This window comes from Clinocottus analis, unplaced genomic scaffold (assembly GCF_023055335.1).
Source record: "Clinocottus analis isolate CAN_PGR_092001 unplaced genomic scaffold, fCliAna1.0.p SCAF_2, whole genome shotgun sequence".
Taxonomy (NCBI): Eukaryota; Metazoa; Chordata; class Actinopteri; order Perciformes; family Cottidae; genus Clinocottus; species Clinocottus analis.
Window position 1 is genome coordinate 5,426,677 of NW_027175931.1, and position 22,080 is coordinate 5,448,756.

The 22,080-nt window shown below is 43.9% G+C and overlaps 1 protein-coding gene across 11 annotated transcripts in view; it reads left to right on the top strand.

Annotated features, from left to right (window-relative positions):
* The first annotated feature begins 9,176 nt into the window (after positions 1-9,176).
* kirrel3b (kirre like nephrin family adhesion molecule 3b) overlaps positions 9,177-22,080 on the top strand; it is a 153,636-nt gene continuing 140,732 nt past the window's right edge. For 10 of the 11 annotated variants that reach the window (XM_068585169.1, XM_068585170.1, XM_068585175.1 and 7 more), the window contains exon 1: positions 9,177-9,662. In XM_068585169.1, the coding sequence (XP_068441270.1) occupies positions 9,542-9,662 (121 nt within the window). In that variant the 5' untranslated portion in view covers positions 9,177-9,541. The remainder of the gene's footprint in view (positions 9,663-22,080) is intronic. The other variant, XM_068585174.1, reaches the window with a different exon arrangement.

The following is a 22,080-nucleotide window of genomic DNA, read 5'->3' on the forward strand; positions in this document are numbered from 1 at the left end:
AAAGCCCACCAGATGCCTCTTTCCTCTGGGATTAATCTCCACGGAGAAATAGCTCCTGGACATTTGAGCTTAGCTTCGGGTCAAAGGCATTGGGAAACCGCTAGCTGAGGGCCATCAAAGCCTCCAGAAGCCTTATTTACACACTGCAATGTTCATATTTAACATATAAAGAAATTGAGACCTTGTAGTTAGAGGAACACATTTAGCTTCGATGTTGAAGTCATTGTATTCTCTGAGACCATCAGCAGCTGAGGCCTGCTGACTGCATTCTGTGCGGTCCGGTCCTCTCGATGAGGCCATCACCTTTGCAACTCCTTCACTCGTGCACTCTTCTTCTTGATCAGCTAGATTCTGCACAACCAGGCTGAGTACAGGTGGAGTGAGAGTCACTCCAATTGTTGGACTAGCTGGTAGTGTTAGCAAACTTTATCCTAGCATCGCATTGTTAAACTTCTCTGCTAATCTCTCCGTCGTCTCTTGTCTTGCAATTAAGCTTTTTTTTATTTTAACATTTATTAAACTAATATAACTTTGAATTAAATGAGATGAAATACATCTAGCTTCATGCACTAGCTGCACTTTCTGGACTACTGTTTACTGTTTTACTGCTTACTGTTGTCTGTTTCCTTAATGTCTTATTATTTTTGGTCTTTCTTTTATATTTATCTTTTTTATTATCGAGCTCTTGCATAAGAAAAGAAATACGAAGCGCAGAATCCGGCGTCAAATTCCATTTATGTGAAAATGTACATGACCATTAAAGCTGATTATGATTATGATTCTGATCTTTAACAACACCTCAAGAGACCTCAGTGGAAAACCGGTGTTATATTTCTTGGGTTGTACCATAGAAACCCCAGGCTCAAGATTCTTTTAGTTAAGTTGGTGCAGGTTAATATCATATACTAGTTTCCAAAACCGGGATAAGGCCATATACATATATGTATATATACATATATATTGTCTTTGAGAAACACACATTGTCCAAGCTAGTTTGTTGTAATCTAAATCGGTCTACTCGTACGTGTACATCACATTTGCGTTTTCTTGTCTGCGATAGTGCATCCTCAACCCTATTCACAGTTTGTCATTAAAAATGTATATTTAACACTTCTAAGCTGTCAGCTTTTAATTGTTGTTGTTGACTTCCAGTGAACTGGTGTTACATTACTGCTGTGTGCATGCCTTGAACACATCCGCGCAGCTTAAGACTTGTGAGTTTGGACTTGAATTATCTCGTACATAATGCATGGTTGTCGAGTGTTCATTGTACTGCTTTAGCTCTACGCTCATGAGCATTTATTGTGTGAATTTGGGATTTAATGAGATGGGCCTAACTGAGCTGCACAATGACCTTATGTGAGTGGTAATTGACAACACCAAGAGCTTTTGACACAACTGTTGGGGGCAGAGGCCCCAGAGAAAGCCGGCTAGTATGCTCAGGAGCAAATCTTTGCTATTTAGCAATGTGCTGTTGTATTCAATTCATTTGGTGTCCACAATATATAGAATTTGCATTCATGAATTAAATATTGCAACTTAAAAAAAAAAAGCTGTGAATGGTGTTATCTTTACATCCATGAATACAAATACTATCTGATCTCTAAAGAGTAAATGTGGAAGCCAGTGTGTTGTTACGGCTATGATCGGGACAATATCTGATGATTTGATTTGTTCAATACGGCTCTGTAAGCTTCAGTGATGGACATTGTAACTATTCTAAACATTCCCAAATGTTGCTAGTAATACATAGTATAATGGAAAGGGAATCACAGTCCATTCAAGACCACAACACAGTAGCAATTACCACCACAGACTGGCGGATGGCTAGTTGAATACAGCAATTTCAAGCAATATTCTCTGTGTACTGTATCATTTTCTCATAGGTTTCACGCTTTCTTTTGAGCAATTTGTGGATGATGGTGAAAGCCTTTGCTTTGGGCATCTGGTATGCTCAGATTAAGTGGCTCATTCTGTACTTGCAGTTAATACCACTGGCAAAACATTTACAGGTTAACCGAATATTAATAATAGGCAGAATCAGCATTTTATTCTTTTTTTTTTTTTTTGCATAACATCAGCATTTTCCTTCTTTTTTTTGAAGAAATGGACCATTCCCATGTTTATGCTATCCCAATTCAGCGCAACGTATCCTCCATGGGGATGCTTCCCTTAGAGATTTACCCCAAAGCACTTTAAATGCCTTTCTGTAATTAAAAGAAAAATGATGGAAAAACACTTATTTTGTAAGTTAGTCTGGGAAAACAAGCAATGCCCTGTTAAAAGGAAAAAAATTCTAAAGAGAATTTAATTATGTGAGGTAATGTGATACATTGATATTACCTGCTTTTTCTTGTATTCAAATCCATGTTTCCTTATTGTGATGAGATTTCCTATCGATTGACAGACAAACTAGCCTAAAAATGTGTTTGGACTAACATAAATATGTTCTTCTGCTGACATTTTCCCTTTCGCTGATGTATTCACTTCTCTCCCATTGACATACGGAGAGTCCTCTTCAAGCCGAAGGGCAAATCCATAGTTCAACACATTGCTTTTATTTACAGCGCACCAGGTCAGGGAGGAGAAGCAGCGGGGGCAACTTGCGCGCGATGAAGACGCCGATGGTCGGTGCGTCAGATGTAAAACAACACGTACACATTTCCCTTTCAAGAAAGGAATCCGGCTTGACTTATGCAGAGCCCTCTGACCCCTGACAAGTTTCCTCGCCGTGCATAATGCTGATCATTGCTCTTTACCTATCTCCAAAAGAGCGCGGCAAAAACAATCCGTGCAACTGGTTTGCATAGCATGTAAAAAAAGCTCAATTCCTCGGTGCAATGAAGATGCAATTCAAATGGGGAGTCAAATGGCCGGGCCACCCTGCAGCAGTGTGAACCTTACTTAGTCATAGCAGAGCTCCACGCTGAAGGAGGCTGTATACTCGGAATGGAATTATAGTTTGCTACGTTTACACGAACAAAGTCAATACAGCGTTTCTTTGCAAGCATGTCGTCTGGAGTTGAACAGGATTGGGTTCTCGCTCGCAGTTTGTGATCACAAGTCAACATGTAGTATGGAATATTGTTGATTGTGCATCACCGTATCATTAGCTGGACATTGTTTTGAGTGTATTCATGCCCACAAGCGTGTTAGTTGCCGGAATACGCAACAAACTGTACAAACCTGCAACAAGCAGACCACAATATAACCTTATTGCCACACAGAAAGAAAGGGCAAAAATGTGCAGCGTTGTATTTAGGAACTAGGGGGCTGATTAATAGAGCTGAAATATAAATATATATATATATATATTAGTATTCAGCAGCCACATTCATTTGATGAATAGTTCATAATGAAGTCCGCGGCTTTCTCAGTTTGTGCTCTCACTCCCATTTTAGAGACCTGTAGATTCCCTCGCTGTGCAGCTTGAATTTGACTCCTTTTTCGAAGCATAATTATGTCTTATGTTTATTTCAGCAAAGTCAGCCGAGTGCCGTCAAAAGGGGGCCAAGCGGTCTTTGCATGCATGTATAGGTGAGCACAGTGAAGCCAGCAAGTGATCCCTGAGGTCTTGACAATGGCATCAAGGAAAATAATACTATGTGATAAAGTGGCCACTTTATCCCTATATTTATTTTACTATCAATGAGAGCATTGGCACTGCTAAGCTAATTACTAAGCGCAGGCTCATATCTAAAGAAGGACGTAGGGCTCATTTGAAATATGAATGTTCATCAGTACAATATAGTGATTATTTAAATGTAATGTGACAAAAATGACAACAAATACATTCACATTGGTCGTTAAATGCAACGCCAGCACCTGTTTTCCCAGGTTATCGCCTTTTGGATGAAGATGAAATGACGTCATTGCACCGGCCTCCTTCCAGCACCTCGGCATACGGTTTAATTCCATTCATTCCGATCCTCTCCTCCGCCACTTCCCAGAATTGATTAGAGTGAGAATATGAGGCATCAGGGCTGGAGATGGAGCATCTCTGGGGAATTATCTGACTGACAAAGATTGAGTGGATGTCCTTCCTTGAAAGACAACTGGCTGATTTGCTAATTTCAAAATACAAATTGACGGTAACGCACACACACACACACACACATAGCACACACACGCACACGAGGACACACACACGTCCACGGACAGCAGTGTTTCAGACGTTTCTGTGCCTCAACGGCGGATATGCAGGCCCAAGAGAAATAAACAGATATGTCACTTTCTATTTAGCTCAAAGACAGAGTGCCTGTCCATCATATTAATGTGTCACTTTTTGAGTACGAGGATGAGATTTTGCGTTTCATCCGGTGAGGAAATGGCGGGGAGGCACAAATATTTCACGGATGGCGTGTGATAAAAAAAAAAGGCAAGCAGTTCAGCTTTGACACTTCAAAACTATCTGTTTTGTCCCCATTGAAACCATATTGTTACACCATAATACTATACTTTGTTTATTTTTCTCCACGCCGAGGATTTTATTTTCTCCATAAACAATTTACCAGGCATTTTTCCCCCTGCACTCTGAGTGTTGGATGGATTCTGGATCTGTTCTTGGTCATTTTTAAGCTTCAAAAGTTCCAGAGGTCACTTTGTGACCCAACCTGATTAATTAAATGAGTTAGGAGCGCCTGTTTTGCTGTGCGCTGCAAGATGTTCTCCTTGAGCTTTGGCATACAGGCTTGAGAAAGAAAGTAAATCCAACGTATTACCATTCCTCCCTTTCAGAGAAAGGGCTCGCTGCCCTGCTTCACCCTATGTTGTGTTGGCCAACGTGAAACAAATAGCCCTCCTGTTCCAACACTCTGCAACACACTAAGAGTATTAATATTTAAATAGAGGGGTATTTCTTTGTTGCATAGTTATATTATATGATACAATCTGGCTTGGAGGTGTCAAAAGCCTGTTAATATATCTGTGGCTCTGAGCCATGTTAAACCCTCCAAAAAAAGCAAAGATATACAAGATGGATATCTGCATTTCACCGTATCTGCACAAAGCAAGCAGCAGTGATTCAGCCACATATCTTTTGTTCATTCAGTGTTTGGCGTTTCAGTTGTTTTTCAACGGCTTGCAGATCAACAACGAGGTCATGAAACATTAACCCTCACCAATATATTTAACATATCCTGACTTGTTTAAGGTTTGCCATCTACACCGAAGGGACGAGTGTACGTGGGAAGACATACGAGCATTTTGTATCTGCTGAATATTATCAACATTGAAATGTATCAATGTGTGTGTGTGTGTGTGTGTGTGTGTGTACTTTACTAAGTTAACACACGGGGTGATTGAATTCCAGCTGATGGAAGATCAATGATAAGCAAAACTAATTTTCCAAATGATTCAGAGGAGACTGTGGATCAGTGGTCGTGCAAGGTCGTCCTTCAATCAGAGGTACGGCGGTTCGATACCCGGCTCCGCTCGTCTATATCGCTGTGTCCTCGGGCAAGACACCTCAACCCGAATTGTTCCTTTTGTATGAATGGTTGGATAGGCTCCTTGCATGGTGGACCCTGATATGAATGGGTGAATGATGACATAGTGTTGAAGCGCTTTGAGTGGTTGGAAGACCAGAAAAGTGCAGGTCCATGTACCATTTAAAATGAGATGGAGTATACTGGCTCAGTTATGGCACAGTTGTAAGTATGGTGTGATATATTCCTCGTAGATTTTCTTATAAATTCATATGAGACAGACATAAACTTTGTTGAATTATAACTTTAGGTCAGACTGACCATGGACGTCTGCAGTTGAGCGTACAGGTGATTCACAGGCAACACAGTTCATGTGATATCTTCACATTGTTTAAACTCACTTTGACATTCTCCTTTTTAACTGTGGATTACAGCCGTAGCTGGTATAAAAAGGCTTTTAAACTCTGCGACGAGGAGTTCCCTGTCTGCGTAGTCATTTAAGATTATGCCCCCTGTGGGTGCACTGTGGGTTTATCAGTGTATGAGCCCTTTTCTAGACTTCACATCTACTAATGTTTCCCCTCTGCCTGTGTAAGGGCATTATAATACAAAGCATGTCGTTGATGTCATTTTTTACACTTTTTTTTTTTTTTTTAAATGTCATTTTTTCCTTTCCTGCGTTCCGTTTCTTTGACTAGTTGAGTAATCTCGCGCTTGCACTTTAGGCTGTGAACAGTAAAAAAAACCCCAAAAAAACGGTGTTTTTGCAGTAATCTGTACGCGAAGATGTCAAAACGAGAATCAGGCCCTCTCTCCACGTTCCAACTTGAAATTATTCCAGTTCGAATGAACCTCTTTATCTTCGGATTTAGATCTAATTTAATATTGATGAGCACACAAACAAGATGACTTCCGTTCAGCTCATCATCTCCGAACGTGTCCCAATATTTCAGATATTAAAGTGAAACATGTAATCCAGGATGAGGGTTTATTGTACCAAGTCGAGGATTGTGGGTTGTGGACATAAACATTTGTCTGCCTGTTTACCTTGTTCACCCTCATTACTCAACCTTCAAGCACATAAGCTGCATTGTTATTCGTTGCCCCTACTCATCATGTTCTTAGGCAGAATGCAAATCTGTTATCCTCTGGTTGGGCCGCAGTGGGGTTGTTTTTGTGTGTAGCTGTTAGTTGCACTGATGAAAAGACCACCTGCCATCCTCTGGCCCTTTGATTAGATTAGGAAGTCAGAGGGATGGATTAAATTGATATGACGCAGACTTGGCCCCCATGCAGTGCTCACAGTGTCTTCATCAGAGCTCTCATCTCGGGCTCTGGGCTTTACTGTACATCTTATATTAATTGAGGGTATGTCCCTCTAGTCCAGATGTGAATGTCAATCATTTTTTATAAGAAAGGGGTTCATCTATTTTTGCTTCCAGATTCTGGTTGTGACGTCATTGAGGTCCAAGGATGTCGAGAAGGAGGAGAAAGTCAGGGGTGAACTTAAGCTATTTCACCAGTATTTTAAGAGGCTTTATTTCATCCAGAATATACAAGAGAAAGGGATGAGCTAAGATTTGCTTAAATTAAAAGAATAAATGATAAAAAAACAACAACAATTCCATCAATAATATGGTTAATATCATCGGCAATGGTGATAATAATCAAACAAGAGTCGACAGTCACGCTAGCGGGTCTGTCAGGCTGCAGGCACAACGCATGGTGCTTTAAGCTAAATGCTAACGTCAGCGTGCTAACACGCTCACAATGCAGTGTCTTGATAATAAGCACTGAGCATAAAGTAAAGCCGAGGCCAATTTAAATGTTGTTTACTTTAGAAGCCCATTATGTTGAAATTCTCTTCAGTCTTTTCAAAATAAACTTATGTCTTCACAGCAAACGACTCAGTTTAGGCGACGTAACTAGTTCGTTAGGGTAAGAAAAATATTGAGTTAGCTAGCTTCAGAAAAGGCTCGTTTGGGTTCAAATAACTACGCATCTATTTTTTTTTAAGTACGCAAGTTATGTGACAAAGAAATCAACGTTGACTTTTATGAGGCGTCATTCACGGCGCATTATTTTTGGATGGTTTTGCTACAAATGCTACATTCTGCCTGCCGACCTTCATGCCTTCTGCCAGTGGACTCGCTGCACATGCCCGGAGTCTCCAGCGAGGCTACGCCGACACAATAGTTCTGTACTCACGCGCTAAGCTTGATAGCTGCGAATGCTAACGACAGCCATGTGCGCCGTTTGGGGCTTTTCTTTCACGCGACTGAGACGTGAGGTCGTTGGATATCGTTAGCTTCCCCCTCTCCCCCCCTCAAACGCTCTCATGGACTCGTCCTTTCAGCAGTGGTGAGGCAGCGGAGGCAAAGTTATTACAATTCACCCTGAGGGGAGCAAAAATATGAGCTACATTGCAATGCAATTCAAAAAAAAGAAAAGTAAAACAAGGAATTTGAAGTTGAAATTTGAGCGCTGAGGAATGAGGGTTCACCAAAGTCACTAGGATTCATCTCCTGAATATACATATAAGATATAAAAAAAAAACTGTCAAAAACTGCCATGATTAAAAATAATAATATTAATATTTGTATCCTCAAAAGTTCCTTATGAAACTGAAAGTTTGCTCTGCGTAAAATAATATCACTCAAATATAGCGTCCACGCACAATGAGGCAGCGACACAAACAATTAAGGAGATCCACCTGTCGCCATGACAACCGGAGACTTAATTTACCCACGCTTCAGTATTTCCATACTATTGATCTGGAGATGACATATTTATCTTAACTTATTTGAGAGAGCGAATTCAACACAACTCTTTCATTTTAGTTACACATGAATAGGAATTCAAATTCAAATGATTACATTAAGTTTTTGTGCATAAAGAATGAGATTGAATGGTAACTTTATTTCATTAAAACTCTGTAGTGCCCTGGGTTTACAGTAGAGCATGGTGTTTTATAGTACAAGACATGTAGGGCGCTCTTTTATTCGTGGACTGGCCTGGAACATATGCCTCTTTTTAAATAATTAACAAGCATAACCAGCAGGAGTTGTTTGTAAGCATGCAATGCACTTTAGCATTTTATGATGTCTTGCATCGTGGCTCCTTGAGTGAGTGACTCTAATTCACCCATAATAAAATGAAGAAAAAGACTATTTAATACCACAGCTCTGGTTTTGAATGCTAATGGGGGTCTTGTCCATTCTCAGGGATGACAGCTCACAGTTAAATTATATGCAATCCATAATCCAGAAAAGGGCAGGGGGGGGGGGGGGGGGTCAAAACAGAAAGGAAGGGTGAGAGACACTACACTTTTTGTTTTGTGGATGCCTGTGTTGTTTGTAGCTATAGAGGCCAAGTCGCTCCTATTCTCATTCTAATTGCACCCTCTCTGTTTCCCCCACGGCAGCTCTCGTTCCCAGAGAGAGGACCCGAGTCTCCCAGCCTCTCACTCAGCCACAGCCACCCAGACAGACACGGAGGAGAGAGAGAGAGAGAGAGAGAGAGAGAGAGAGAGAGAGAGAGAGAGAGAGAGAGAGAGAGAGAGAGAGAGAGAGAGCTGTGTGTGTGTGTGGGAGGAGTCTAGCTCTGGAGCTCCATCCACTGACTGTGTCTGTGATGTGAGTGGTGGAGAGAGAGAGAGAGAGAGAGAGAGAGAGAGAGAGAGAGAGAGAGAGAGAGAGAGAGAGAGAGCATGAGAGAGCAGTAAGGGGGAGAGGAGGAGGAGGGAGGGAGGCAAGTGGGGGCTGAAGAGACCGAGAATGGATGGGCAACGAGAAACCGTGTGAGCGAGAGAGGAAGAGTGAGCGCGAGTGTGCTCAGAGTCAGCAGCGGAGACGCAGAAAGTCCACGGGCGCGCACGTCAACAAGGGAGCGCGGAAGGCGGCGCAGACCACCGACAACTCCTGAAGAAGAGTGACACAGAAAGAGGAAGGAGACTCGTGGGGAGTGAGAAGAAGAAGAAGAAGAGGAGGAAGAAGAAGAAGAGACGGACTGAAGACAGACGTCCAGCCTGGTAAAAGGAGACACCACTGAGGGACTGTAGCATCCGTCCCCCCCCCCCACCGAGCAGCACAGAGGAGCACTGTCTCATCTCGTGCATGTGTTTGTGCCTGCCAACTTCAATTTCACACTCGCCCACTGTTTTTCGTAGGTTTTGCCCTCTCCACTCCACAGTCATGATCCCTCGGGTCCTTCTGCTCCTGTGGATCTTCGGACATGGTAAGTTTTCCAGATTAAGTTGCTTTTTATTCCGCTCCATCTCGCGTGCTCGCTGTGTCACCGACTTGCTAAGGCTGGGAACGGTGCGTCTCCGACGCTCGTCTTGCTGTTGTGCCTGAGTTTATCCTGCCCGCCGTTGGGTTCACGCGCCGGTGGTGTCGCGCATCCCCCGCGTGCACTGTCGGGTCTGATGCCAAATGAGAACATTAGGAAATTAGAAGGGAAAGTCTCCGTGGGTTAGGGTTAGGGTTAGATAGTTGTGCGCTGCTGCACTCGTTCCCATCGGCAGCTCATCTTCGGCTTCAGACCAGACAAGTTAAACACTTCCCATGCGGGCTTTTTATTCCTACCCCCCCCCCCCCCCCCACACACACACACACACACAAATGGAGCCCTTTAACCCTCGATCAGCTCAGTCAAGCGTTCGCTCCTGAGTCGCATTGTTTTGAAATGACAGCCCTTCCCCGTTGAGTCCGACTCCAAGGGGTCTGGGCAGAAGCAAAGAGAGAAGAAAAAGTTCAATGTGAAGCGCTTTAGAGAAGGCAGACTCGTGAGGAGAGCTTGGCAACAACTCCAGCCCTTTCTGGACAGTGTACCCGCTGTTAGTTCTATTCCTAGACAGGTTGCTTGTGGACAGAATGAGGATGGATTAGCTGTTTCCCCAGCTTGCCACCAGGTGGTTGTCTTTGGAAGACAATAGAGGTTGAGTAAAGTGAACTCTACCTCTGTGGTGTCTGTGGGATGTGGATGAAACGGACACAAACACACACACACGCACACACCAGGCAGAACCAGACAGTGTGTGTTTGTCAGCTCCGAGCATCATGCCGGGCCCGCGGCGAGCGCCCTGCTTTACGCTCCGCGGGGTCGAGGTCAACGACACAGCGGCCACCTCTTTTTCAAAGTGTGACCCCGTGGCGTCACACTACATTCTAAGGAGGGCACTGCATGAATGGATGTGTGTCTTTGTGTCTGTGTGTGTGTGTGTGCTTGTTTAGCTGTATCCCAGAGGGAGTTGTAACCTTTCTCACAGATTAAGGCAAAATCTCAGAGTATGAGATCTCAGTCTGTTGACGTGTTGAAATGCACAGCTCAAAGTCAGCGACAGCAAAAGAAACAAGAACATCTTCCCGCGGCATTGAAGCCTGTTTCACATGTTGATTTGACATCCCTCTCAAAACACTATTCATCAAACACTACATTTTGCTCTGATGGTCCTTTTCTGCTGGCTCAGTTTTCATGTGAGATTGATAATATCGGCACGGGCGAATGATGACGCTTCTCATTGTCTCTTTGGTTGTCCCGTGCTTTTAATAGTGGTAGATCTCTTCCAGAGATGGTGTCATCCGTGACAGGTCAGTGTCTGGCCTGTGACGGTTGTGCGAGCTGCCCCCCCCCCCCTCCCTCCTCCCACAGAGACCGGACAGTCGAGGTCACGGCCTTCGTCACTGGGCGGTTACAGTACATCCCGGTACCGAGGCTGTGATTGCTGGTGTTGCTGCTTTGCTCTCCTCTCTTTCTTTTTTTTCCCATCGTCAAGTATTTCTGTACCATCTGTGCGTACTGTGACGCAGATATACACGATCAGTCATTAGTCTCTTCTCCTCCACTCGGTGAGGCATCTGTTGACTTTCGTAGCCGCAACTTACTTCTGCTGAATTGCCCAGGTTTTTTTTTTCTCTCTCTCTCTCTCCCATTTCTTGCAAGTTTACTCTATGAATCACGTCCTGGTTACATTATACATAACAAACTCAATAAAACGACCGAGGGAGTTTGATGGGTTGGCATGCGCACATTGTTTCTGACTTTTATTCTGTGACAATCCCATTTTCAGTCAGGCTTAGCTCCGGTTAGGAGGAACAACCAACGCCGTATCTGCGGTGGCAGCAGCTGGAATGAGAAGGGATTGCTGTGTATTTCAGCAGTTAGTTATTACCATAAAATAAAATACTTCTTTCCCCGCCAGGTAAACAGCGGATAACAACCTACCTTCTCTATGCGTACCTCTGAGGAGAAGTGCTTCCCCGTAGTTTACTGTCGTTGAACAAATTACGGGGCTGTTTATGTGCCGAGTCGGCGTCAGCAAAAAGCTGCGCGGAAAACAATTTTGTTTTTATGAACATAGGTGGGGTGAGGAAGGGGGGGGGGATCTGTGGCCAAAGCAGTCACACACTCAGACGCAGTTATCCTGTGCGAGAGCGTGAGAAAAGCCGGGGATGAATGAGATAATGAGCGAGAGTCGATGCATATGCAGAGGCACCGGGGCACTTTTCTTCTCTTCAACTTTGGTCTGGACTACACAAAAGAAAAAGAGAGAGAGAGAGAGAGAGAGAGAGAGAGAGAGAGAGAGAGAGAGAGAGAGAGAGGGAGAGAGAGGGAGACCAAGCTGAAGGGATGTTGCTGCGAGACGCTCGCTTTTCCTGTTACCTCATCTCGGGCACCTTTTTCTTTTTTTTTCTTTTTTTGCCGTTCGCCATCACTTTTTCCTGCCATGTGACAGATGACACAGCACCAGTCAGCGGGAGATCTAGGAGACCCGTCTCCAGGGACACATTCACCTCAGGCCAAACGTATCCCGGACCTCGTCCATCTCCTTGCACCGCCTCTCACACATTTCCTTCTGCCATCTGATCTTTTTTTTTTTTTTAGATTTGTTTCAAACAAATACAAATGTCCTGCCCCTCTTGAGATGCACTGTGAATGAGAACCCCAGCCTCGGTCTTCGGGGGAAAGGGTAATTTATGTGAGAGCACGATGTCCCAGTGGAGGAGGGGCAGTTTAAGAATAGTCTTGTCCTGGATGTGCCAGGCTCTGAAGAAAATGTGCTTGAGAAAAGTCACACATTGTCATTGTTAAGTGTATGGGCTCAGTCCGTCTCCCCCTCTGCCTCTTTTCCTCTCTGTCTCTCTTTCCTCTGCTTTTTTTCTTCTTCTCTGAATGACACCTTGTGAAATGTATACACAAACTGTCTTGGCCACTGGGTCTTTTGGTCCACTGTCTCAGGGAAATGAAATCTTGACGGGCTGTCTTCGACTCCAGCTTTGCCCACTAGGGGCAGTGCTGCTGCACAGGAAGGAGATCACAATCTTCCTAAAAAAAAATGCCCCCCCCCCACCCCCACCCTGCCTAATCGCCTGCATTAAATTCCAGCGCCTCATGTCAGAACCCCGAAAATTCACCACCCAGCCAGACTAAGCTGTTTCTTAGTCCTGGAAAGCTTGTCTTAGCACCCCCAGCAGCCCCTATTTCATTTACTGCTGTCTATTAACTGCTGACTGACGACTCTAAATCCGCTTTTCATGGGCGCCCGGCTTTGATACATATTTCTCAAGCAAAGTATAATTAAATGTCTTTCCAATGTCATGTCTGGATGTGTGGGTTTTTTTTTTTTTTTTAATAGTCGGAGAAATCATTCTCACTTCTCCAAAAGGGAAAGAACAAAAAAAGAGAAACAGCCCCATTACGTTGCCCCACGCTACCCAAACATACATACCAATCTTCAGCCTCATTATTATAGATAGTTATCTGGAAGCAGGACACACTGCGGTCTTATGAACATTGATCTTTTGATCATGATAACTCAGAAGCATTCAATTGATGTATCCTCATTCTATCAGAAAGCTAAAACCAACGCACGATGTCTGGCATGTTGTCATATTCCCAACCCAAGTGAGATGATTTAAAACTATAGACCACAGATTAAATATGTCTATATCCAGACAGGAGTCTGGTAAGAAACACAAGTGTCCTTTCCCGTCCTTCTGACTCGCCCTCACCATACATGGCAGTTAGTCCGAGCATTGTTAATCCTGTCTGGATTATGCCATACAAACACCGCGATTGACAGATGATGCCATCAATTCCTGATGGGGCCCAGTGGCAGGCAGTTTGTTTTCTTGTTTGTGCTTCATGTCCCATCAAGGCTCGCCAGCTTAAGTCACCTCAGCCGCTGTGACCCCTGCTCATTTCTGTGCCACGATAGATTAAGCCCCCTGTAATCCCTCTGAGCCGGGCGCCCTGTTGGATATTTATGGTAATAAGTAAACATATGAATAAATAATCTAAGAGGCCGCTGCTGCTGGACAGCTTCAACTTGTAAGTCCCAATGTTTGGCAGTGGTTGTCGCAACAACGAGTTACGCTATTTCCAAGGAAAAAAAATGTGTTTTGGCGGAGAGTTTTATTACACTAGATAAATATATCAATAAACAAAGAGACTGGCATGTGTTCATGGAAGAGCGCAACCTTCCAAATGTTTCAGTTGCAGGCAGTGCCAAGTTAAAAATTCTGAATTTGAGTCCGTGCGGCATATCCGGTGACTGCAGTACTGGATGAAAGCCTCATTTCGAGTCTGTCAGGATTCAGGTCAGCCAGGGAAGGGAATATGATTAGTTTGGAGTGTTCTTGGAAAACCAGGCAATGATCTTCTTCCTCTCATGCAGCCAGTCAACAAAATCAAGCTGTTTACGGTCGGGCTTCATTATCCATCTCCAAGACACTCTTACCAGCCCCAACAGTTTTCTTCAGTACCAACCAATCAACCCCCCGAGCGCCTCATCCCCTCGCTCCCTGAGACCCTGCTGCTGGATCTCATTCCTCAGGGATGAATTTATCCAGATTGGAGCACTCAGCAAAAGGGCATTATCCCGGATTACATGTTCGCTGGGACGGCAGTGTTAAGTAATTCAACCAGATGCTGTTGTGATCACGGGGGTCACCTGCAAAGACGGGGGCGAGCAGCTGCACTTCGGCATTCTTGATTGACACAACCTCCGTCCACTGAGACGTCCCCCTCGGACGGCCGGAAGAGAGATAGTTGGACCGCGATGATTTTTTTTTTTTTAAAAGAAACTTTTAAAGTGACGTTAAATGGAGGATATTGTGCGGAAGCCCTTTCGAACCGTAGTCAGGATTTTATTTGGTAACAGATTACGGGATGGATTAATGGCTTCTAAATTGCAGTTTAATGCACATGAAACAACAAGCAGAGCGACTAAAGTCGGCTCCGCAGGGCTGTGTTTGTGTTAAGTTGTGGGGGTGCTGTGAATAGAGGTGGATCATACTTATTTTTCCTTGGAGAGGATAAAGCATCGGCACAGCGGGCTTAAAGAAAAAAAAAAAAAAATGCTGGTGTTTTTAGCTCGACTGTGTCTATTTTCGGCGAATCCCATTCCTACCTAGCCGAGGATTTGATAGATATAATTTTTAACTCGCTTCTGGGATCTGTTGAACAAGGTGGGTTCAAGCCGTGGAACAATACAACGTTTGTTCCTTTTCGTGTCAAAACCCTGCATTGCAAAGATGAGGCATTTATACGACTTTTGTACTAGATGTTCACGCTGAGAAAATGTTCATTTTCTCTCACTTTCAGCCCTCACATATCTGTTTTTTTTTATCCAGAGTAAAAGTTCACCCCACAGCTTTGCGTTGATTTTATTATATGCAAACAAGGATTATATGGAGCTAATTTTCTTCTCAAACCTCACAAACAAACAATAGATTTTACAACATGAAATACAAAACACCATTAACATGATATACTTTGTTTTGCAAATACAAAACATACCTATCCAAAAAACATATTGCCAATGCTTCAGAAACGTATATATCTTACAACTACCAACACAAACTATGGTTTATTGTTTATTAACATGCAGCTTTATTGTCATCTGTGATGAAACATATCTTCATTGAAGCAGCTTATCAAATCCATGCCTTATGATCTCGCTAATATTGTTTGAGTTTAAATAGGAAGATAATACAGTGAAATATGTATTATCTTGAGCGAACCACGGTTTCACTAATGATTACAATATTTTAATGGAATTACTCAGCGTGGTAGTCACACAGAATGAATTGAAAATATGCCTCATATGGAAATTTGACACCCGGGTCAGTGCCGCTTTAAGTCTGGAGGTCAAACTTCATAACTTGTGTCTGATTAGTGTTGTCGCTCTCGACGCTGAGCACATACCACCTCATTTTGAAATACGGCCACTTATGTACGTTTTAACATCCTAAGAGGCGGAAGAATGGCGAGCAATGTACATGCATCCCACGCAGACAAACCTGCCCGCCGTGCTCGGCTGTTAGTATGTGTAGCATGTGCAAAACATCGACGTATAATTCGACTTGTGCCGGTCTCTGGGAGAGTGCTATCTGTGCAGTAAATCACATGCACGGTGCTGCGACCTGTGTCCCGTTGGGTGTCCCCGCTATTACTCCAAACATCTGTGAGTAAACCAGCGAGCCAATGCATCGACATGACTGTGAAGGGCTGTTAGGAAGGAGCGCGAGAAGATGCATGTGGTGCTTCAGCACAGGAGGCACTTGAGGAATTGGGTTGCTGCTCTGATAACGACTTCCTGGTGTTTGGCGGGAAGTTTCTGGGACAGCTCAATATTACACCTGGGTAAACTCGCCCATCTCTCCTCTGCCCCCGTTTTCTCCCCATCACTTCCTCTGCTCCTCACTGTCCCAACGTTCTCACGCTGGAAAAGGCTCATGGCGGTGCCTGGTGCCGCACACTTCACATGCATTTGCCGTGTGCGTACGCATGTGAGTCCGTGTGCCGCTGCGCCACGATAATTACAGCTGCAAGCCCTGAATGGCAATATAAATGCAAATCAGGCTTTTAACGTGTACGAGCAGAATCAGGGGAGGGAGAAGCTTCTCACCTGTGAATGAATGCGGATGTGTCTCTGCCCGGCATTACAACTTCAGCGCATGTTCTGAATACGACGGTGTCGATAGATAGCGTGTACAGGATCGATATTTGTTGAGGCTGTTGCGTGTGCCTGGTCTCAAGTATTATAAAGTCCAATCTCGGGGAAGAGCTGTAAGACATTGGTACGTTTGCCAGTCCGTACCGATGTGCCTTTTAGCACATACCTCCTCCCCACGAGGGTGCTTTCATTTTCAGTAGATGCATCTAAATTGTGCTCAGCACTGCTAAATGGAAGGGTTCGATAGCTACTATTTTATAAAAGCAGAAGAAAAAAAGTTCCCACTATGGTACCAGACGCCACTAGTGAGAGGCATGGCTCTTTGAAAGGGTATTTGATCTGGCACTGAAACCAAACAATGTTTTATTCAGGGAAGCACATCAGACACAATAGCAGCACAAACTCTGCTCTTGATTGAAGCCAAAACTTTTGAAATACGCAAAGGGGGGAAATGTGAAGCTTTGAAAATTGAAAAAAAAAAAAAAAGTCTGCCACCCTCCCCCAACTCTCCCACACACTATGTAGATGTGCATGCTTTCTCCCCCCCCCCCCCCCACACCCCCCACCACTCCCTCCCCTCCTTTTCACCAGATGCCAAATGAGGCTTTGAGCCACCTGCCTGTCCCACTAAGACAATTGGGCAATTGGGAAGAAAGGACCATTCACTAGTGAAGTTCGCAATGTTAGCAATAGGCGCCAGATACCGCCCTGCGTACGACCCCCACCTCTCCCCCGACAAAAACACTCTTTCAACACCACTGATCTTGGCACGGTGCCGGCGCCTCTCCTATCTGTGCGTTTGTTGGGCGAATGTATCACCAGTCGTAGGAAAACTGTGACACTGGGTGCTTGGTTTGCATGTTGATAGAAAATCCCTCTATTGGACCCAGATGAATTCAGTGTGAGCCCTGTGGCTCTGTGTCATAACAGTTGTTTACGAGGCAAAGCTTCTTCTGGCACAGCCATCCCACAAGAAGATATGCATTGAAAGGCGCACACACACACACACACACACATACACACACGTTCTATACTTCACTCGCATTACCAAAGAGCAATCTGCCAGAGCACAATAACGGATAAGAAACCCTTAAGTGTGTGAGGGCTGAGCAGTATTGGTTGCTTCTATAGCATGCTACAAATTAGGGTTTGTATTGATCCTCCAACATTAATATATCCTTATATAAGAAAATAGCTGTATTGATTGCAAGCCTGTGAGTCTGATGTTTCTTTAATATGGTACTGCTGGGATTCACTCTGCCCACTTTAATGTGCAGCCTATTTTTATACGCAATAATAATGTGGTGCCACAAGCAGGATCAGCGAAAGGCAATCCTTTAGATATATTCCAATGCTCTGGGTCCCTGCAACGCTGCACCTTTCACTGCTTTCCAGCCGGGTCTTTCGAAACTGATGTCAGAAACCTGATAAAATAAACAAAGTGAATTGAAGTGTCCTGTATTTAATTTTTAGAGGCCACTCCAATATTCACTTTGCTGATTTGGAGGTTGAAGAGCTCTTGTCGCACTCTCTGATTTTTATTTTATTTTATCAAGTGCAATTTAATATTGTGGAGGCTGGCCCAGGGACTGAAAAAATGCTAATGGACATTGCGGAATTTAAATGATTTGCTATCCTTTCAAATCTGTTGGCAGGGGTTTCAATCTGGCTGGCGTCCTGGGGGGAATTCACAGTGGTCATTGCTCAATCCCTGGGGGACATTAGTGCAAATCACAAAGGAGCGCAGAAGTCATTTCAGTTTTCCACTTTCCTTTGGCCGCCGCCCAATGCTAAATGGCATAGGAACTGGCTCGCAATACTGGGCAGGGCAACCCTCTCGCCTCCCTCGGTCTCTAACCTTTTAAACCTGATTTAATCAAATCAAAATACCACGGCGCAGACCCATTTGAGACAACCCGAAGACCAACAGTCAAGGAAGCAGAAGGCCTCGGGGTGAACCGAGGGCAAGGCCATCCATTACTTCCTGTGCAACCAGGAGCACAGCGACACAGAAAATGCCTGCGGTGCACGATGATGAACAGACTCCTCATCAGAAATTGGATTAGAGTGGCAAGAGAGAGAGCCCTAAAAGCCATGCAGGGTTTATTGAAGCCTTATCGAAAGCGATAATGTTACTAGAGACAGGCCTGTGTAATGACTGATAAGTGGAATGCGCCCTGTAAAGAACTGATGGGTATGGTGGATAGGCAGATCTGCCACGGTAGGATAGTTGCAATCAAATGGACTGTCAGTTGCTGGCATCCTGGTTACCCTGCAAGTGTCCTCATCACAGGTGGGTCTAGTTTCGAGAGGCTCGGTGCTCGGGTTCACTGCAATCTAGGTCCCATTTCATCACTGATACCCATGAGGCGTTTTGGGGGAAATGGAAGCATTGTCGAGATTTGTGGTCTCTCCGAAAGCACTGAACTCTGCGGTGGTTTGGTTTGTGATATATGAAATCTGTGTGTGACCATGCACTCTCTCTCTCTCTCTCTCTCTCTCTCTCTCTCTCTCTCTCTCTCTCTCTCTCTCTCTCTCTCTATATATATATATATGTGCAAAATTCTTCATCGAGGGGAATGTAAGATGGTCACTACTGATGCACAGTGAGAAAAAAGAGGAAAATAGAAAGCACATCTGAGGGATTTCATGGTGTCGTCGGTGGGGGGGAAAGCAAAGCATTTAGGTAAAATTTGATCCAATTTTTTCTGGATGACTAGAGGATTTCCTCCCAGCAGAAACCCAACGCTATCTCACAGTAGACGGATGATGGTAATGACAACACAATGCCTTCCAAGGTAAACAAATATATCCAGCGCTCGGCAATGAAAGTTAGGAGAAGAAAGAACGACAAAGACAGGACAGGAAAGGAAAATAGAAATCTCTAAAGGGAGAGCACTCTGGTAACAAATTGAACATATCTGCGTCTTGCAGCCGTAATCCTTAATGCCAGTACGTTTGTTCTCTCGCTATAATATTTGCGCACATGTGCAAAGAAGCACAAAATGCGATTATTCCTCACTTTCATTGTATGTTAATTTTATTACTTCATATTGTTTGGCTATCTTAGTCTAAACAGATTTGGTTCACACTACTTCTTAACCGCTTTTCAAGGGAAACACTCTGAAAACTGCTTTTTTAGGGTATTAGAATAGCAAGGTAATATATCGAATGTTCAGGGGTGTCACCGATCCCCCTCACACCAAAAAATAAAATAAAAATCCAGTCCTACACCTCCTGGCCCCTCTAAACTTTCCCCAGGTTGTGAGCGTGAATTATTAACAAGGCTTTCATTAAAAAATGCAATTTGCGCAGACTCAGCAGAAACCCCAAACACAGACTCATTTAAAACACGGAGAAACTATCTCATCCGTTTATGTTGGATCTCCTGCACATTAAGTAGAGAGTTCATGGCTTGTCGTCAATTCAATACATTAGACTGGTACAAAACTATGCAATCTGTCCACATTACTTTATAACATTGCAAAAAAAAACATAAATGCAGCTGCAAGTAATGTGTGTTCTGACCCTTTAGATTCATCAACACCAAAGGCACTTCAAATACAAAAAAACTGTGATATGTCTCCTCTCTGGCATTAGCTGAAGAGAACCTTTAAAGGGAACCTTCTGTGGGTCTGGGGATTGGTATTGCTGTTGTTGTTTACTCCAAAGCAGACATCTTTTAGCTTCTCCCTCAGCTCTGATCCTTTTGATCAGCACCTCCATATTGGATATAAAATGGAGAATGAACGGCTCCGCAACACAAGTGACTTTCAGAGTTCTCTAACTCTTTGAAGGCTGCCAAACAAGTGTCTTTCATCTTGAAAACCAGCAGCTGCCTTGTACAAAAGAAGAACAGGACAAAATGAGAGGGAGAGAGAGAGGCAGTATCCAGGGCTGGGAAATGAAATAGTGAAGATTGTGGGGTCTCTTTGTGATCACATTTTCCTCTAAAGCCTCCTGTGAGGGAAATGACATGTACTTCATACAGCATTGATAGGCGGGCATCTGTCAAACATCCTGAACCTGGAGTAGGGTGATAAAAAAACAACAAAAAACAAAAATAGGCAACTTAGCAAGCCAAGCGGAGTGTTTGCTTTCCGAAAAGTCTAATTCCTTCCATCGTTAATGAGGTGACAAACCAAAAATGTGCCGCATGCACGGAACAGGTAACGCAGAATGACTCTCGCAGACATACAAATGCTCTTGCAATCTGTCTCTAATTTGATTTAGCGCTTTGTTTTCCCACCAAGAGCCACAATATCCCTCCTCTGTCTCAGCATACATGCGGTTCTCATGCTTTGAAGATGCCGATGCTCAGATCGATATGAGGAATACACATCCTGACCATAACGCAGGGAGGGAATTAAAGAGAAACAATTGGCAACAATGGAGAAAAAGAAGGGGAAAAAAAAAGGCTCATACTCCGGGAATCTGTTATCCTTGAATTAATGATGGAACAGGAGCAGTGGTGTTCCCCCACTGAGACATGAACTAGATTTCAACCAAGAGCTCCCTGGAGGTGAGGGCCGGCATCTCTCTGACAGGACATCTGGTCCCTGAGCATGGCCACCAGGGGGTCGATGTCGCCACCTTAATTGTAATGTCTCCCTCTCCCGCCCTGTTAAAAAAACTAGGGCAGCTTTCCATAAAAGGAGACGGGGAAAGGGTGGGTGGGTGGGGGGGAGCCCCCATTTGCTTGGCCGTGTCGGCATGCCACATCAGTTACAGCTGACGGCTCTAATAAATTACAGCAACAGATCGCTGTGAACAAACAAAGCTTAATGGAAATAAAGTGTGAATTATCAGCCAAGATATAAAAGGCCAAAAAAAAAAAGAATTAGATTAGTGCAAAGAGGGTGGATGAAAGGATGTCAGGCCTGCATAACACAAGCATTAAATGGGCAAATTGCCACTTTGAGAGATAGGAAATGTTTGGTACTCATTGTGGCTTCTGTTGAAAATAGAGAATAATGAGAGAATCCTTGAGCAGATATCACAAGTCCTCCGAATTTTGCCCTTCTGTGGTTTTCCTCCCCCTCTCTTGGTTTTCTCTTCCAGAACGCAGGGAAAAAAACCCCGAAATCTGCAGATTGTTCTGCTCTGTAGGACCCTTACTCCATCAATTCAGCCAGGCCAGAGAATGCCTGGAAGCATATGTCGTTAAAATGCTTAGACATGTGGAAGAGGACAAGACGAGATGGGAGTAGGGTGAAGTGGTATGTCCGGGGAAGCAATTGTCAGGTGCTATCAGTTTGAAAGCCCTCCATTTAGACACCTCTGGAAAAAAGGCAGGTCAGAAAAGAGTCCAAATGGACCAGTCGAACTTTGTGACTTTTTCTTGGGGCAGAAAAATGAAACAAAAAATATGTCAAAAAAGGAGGAAGTGCAACCAGCCAATATTAAAAAATGAGAGCCCCTTCGGAAACACGAACTGCCAGGTGCACAGTAAGTGTTGTTAAACCTGATTTGAAAGAATGAAAGCTCTCAGCTTGGCAGAGTGAACACACTGCCTGTGAGTCACATCCATTTGATAAAATACATGTAAAGCTAATTAAAGCCCTCCAAGGTGAGTTTAATAACGTGTCACCGGGAGTTTAGGCCAATCATAGATTATCTTGTGACATTAAATACAGGTTTCCTAAATCCAATAATTTCTCTTCATAATGAATTTAAAAAAAACAAAAAAAAAAC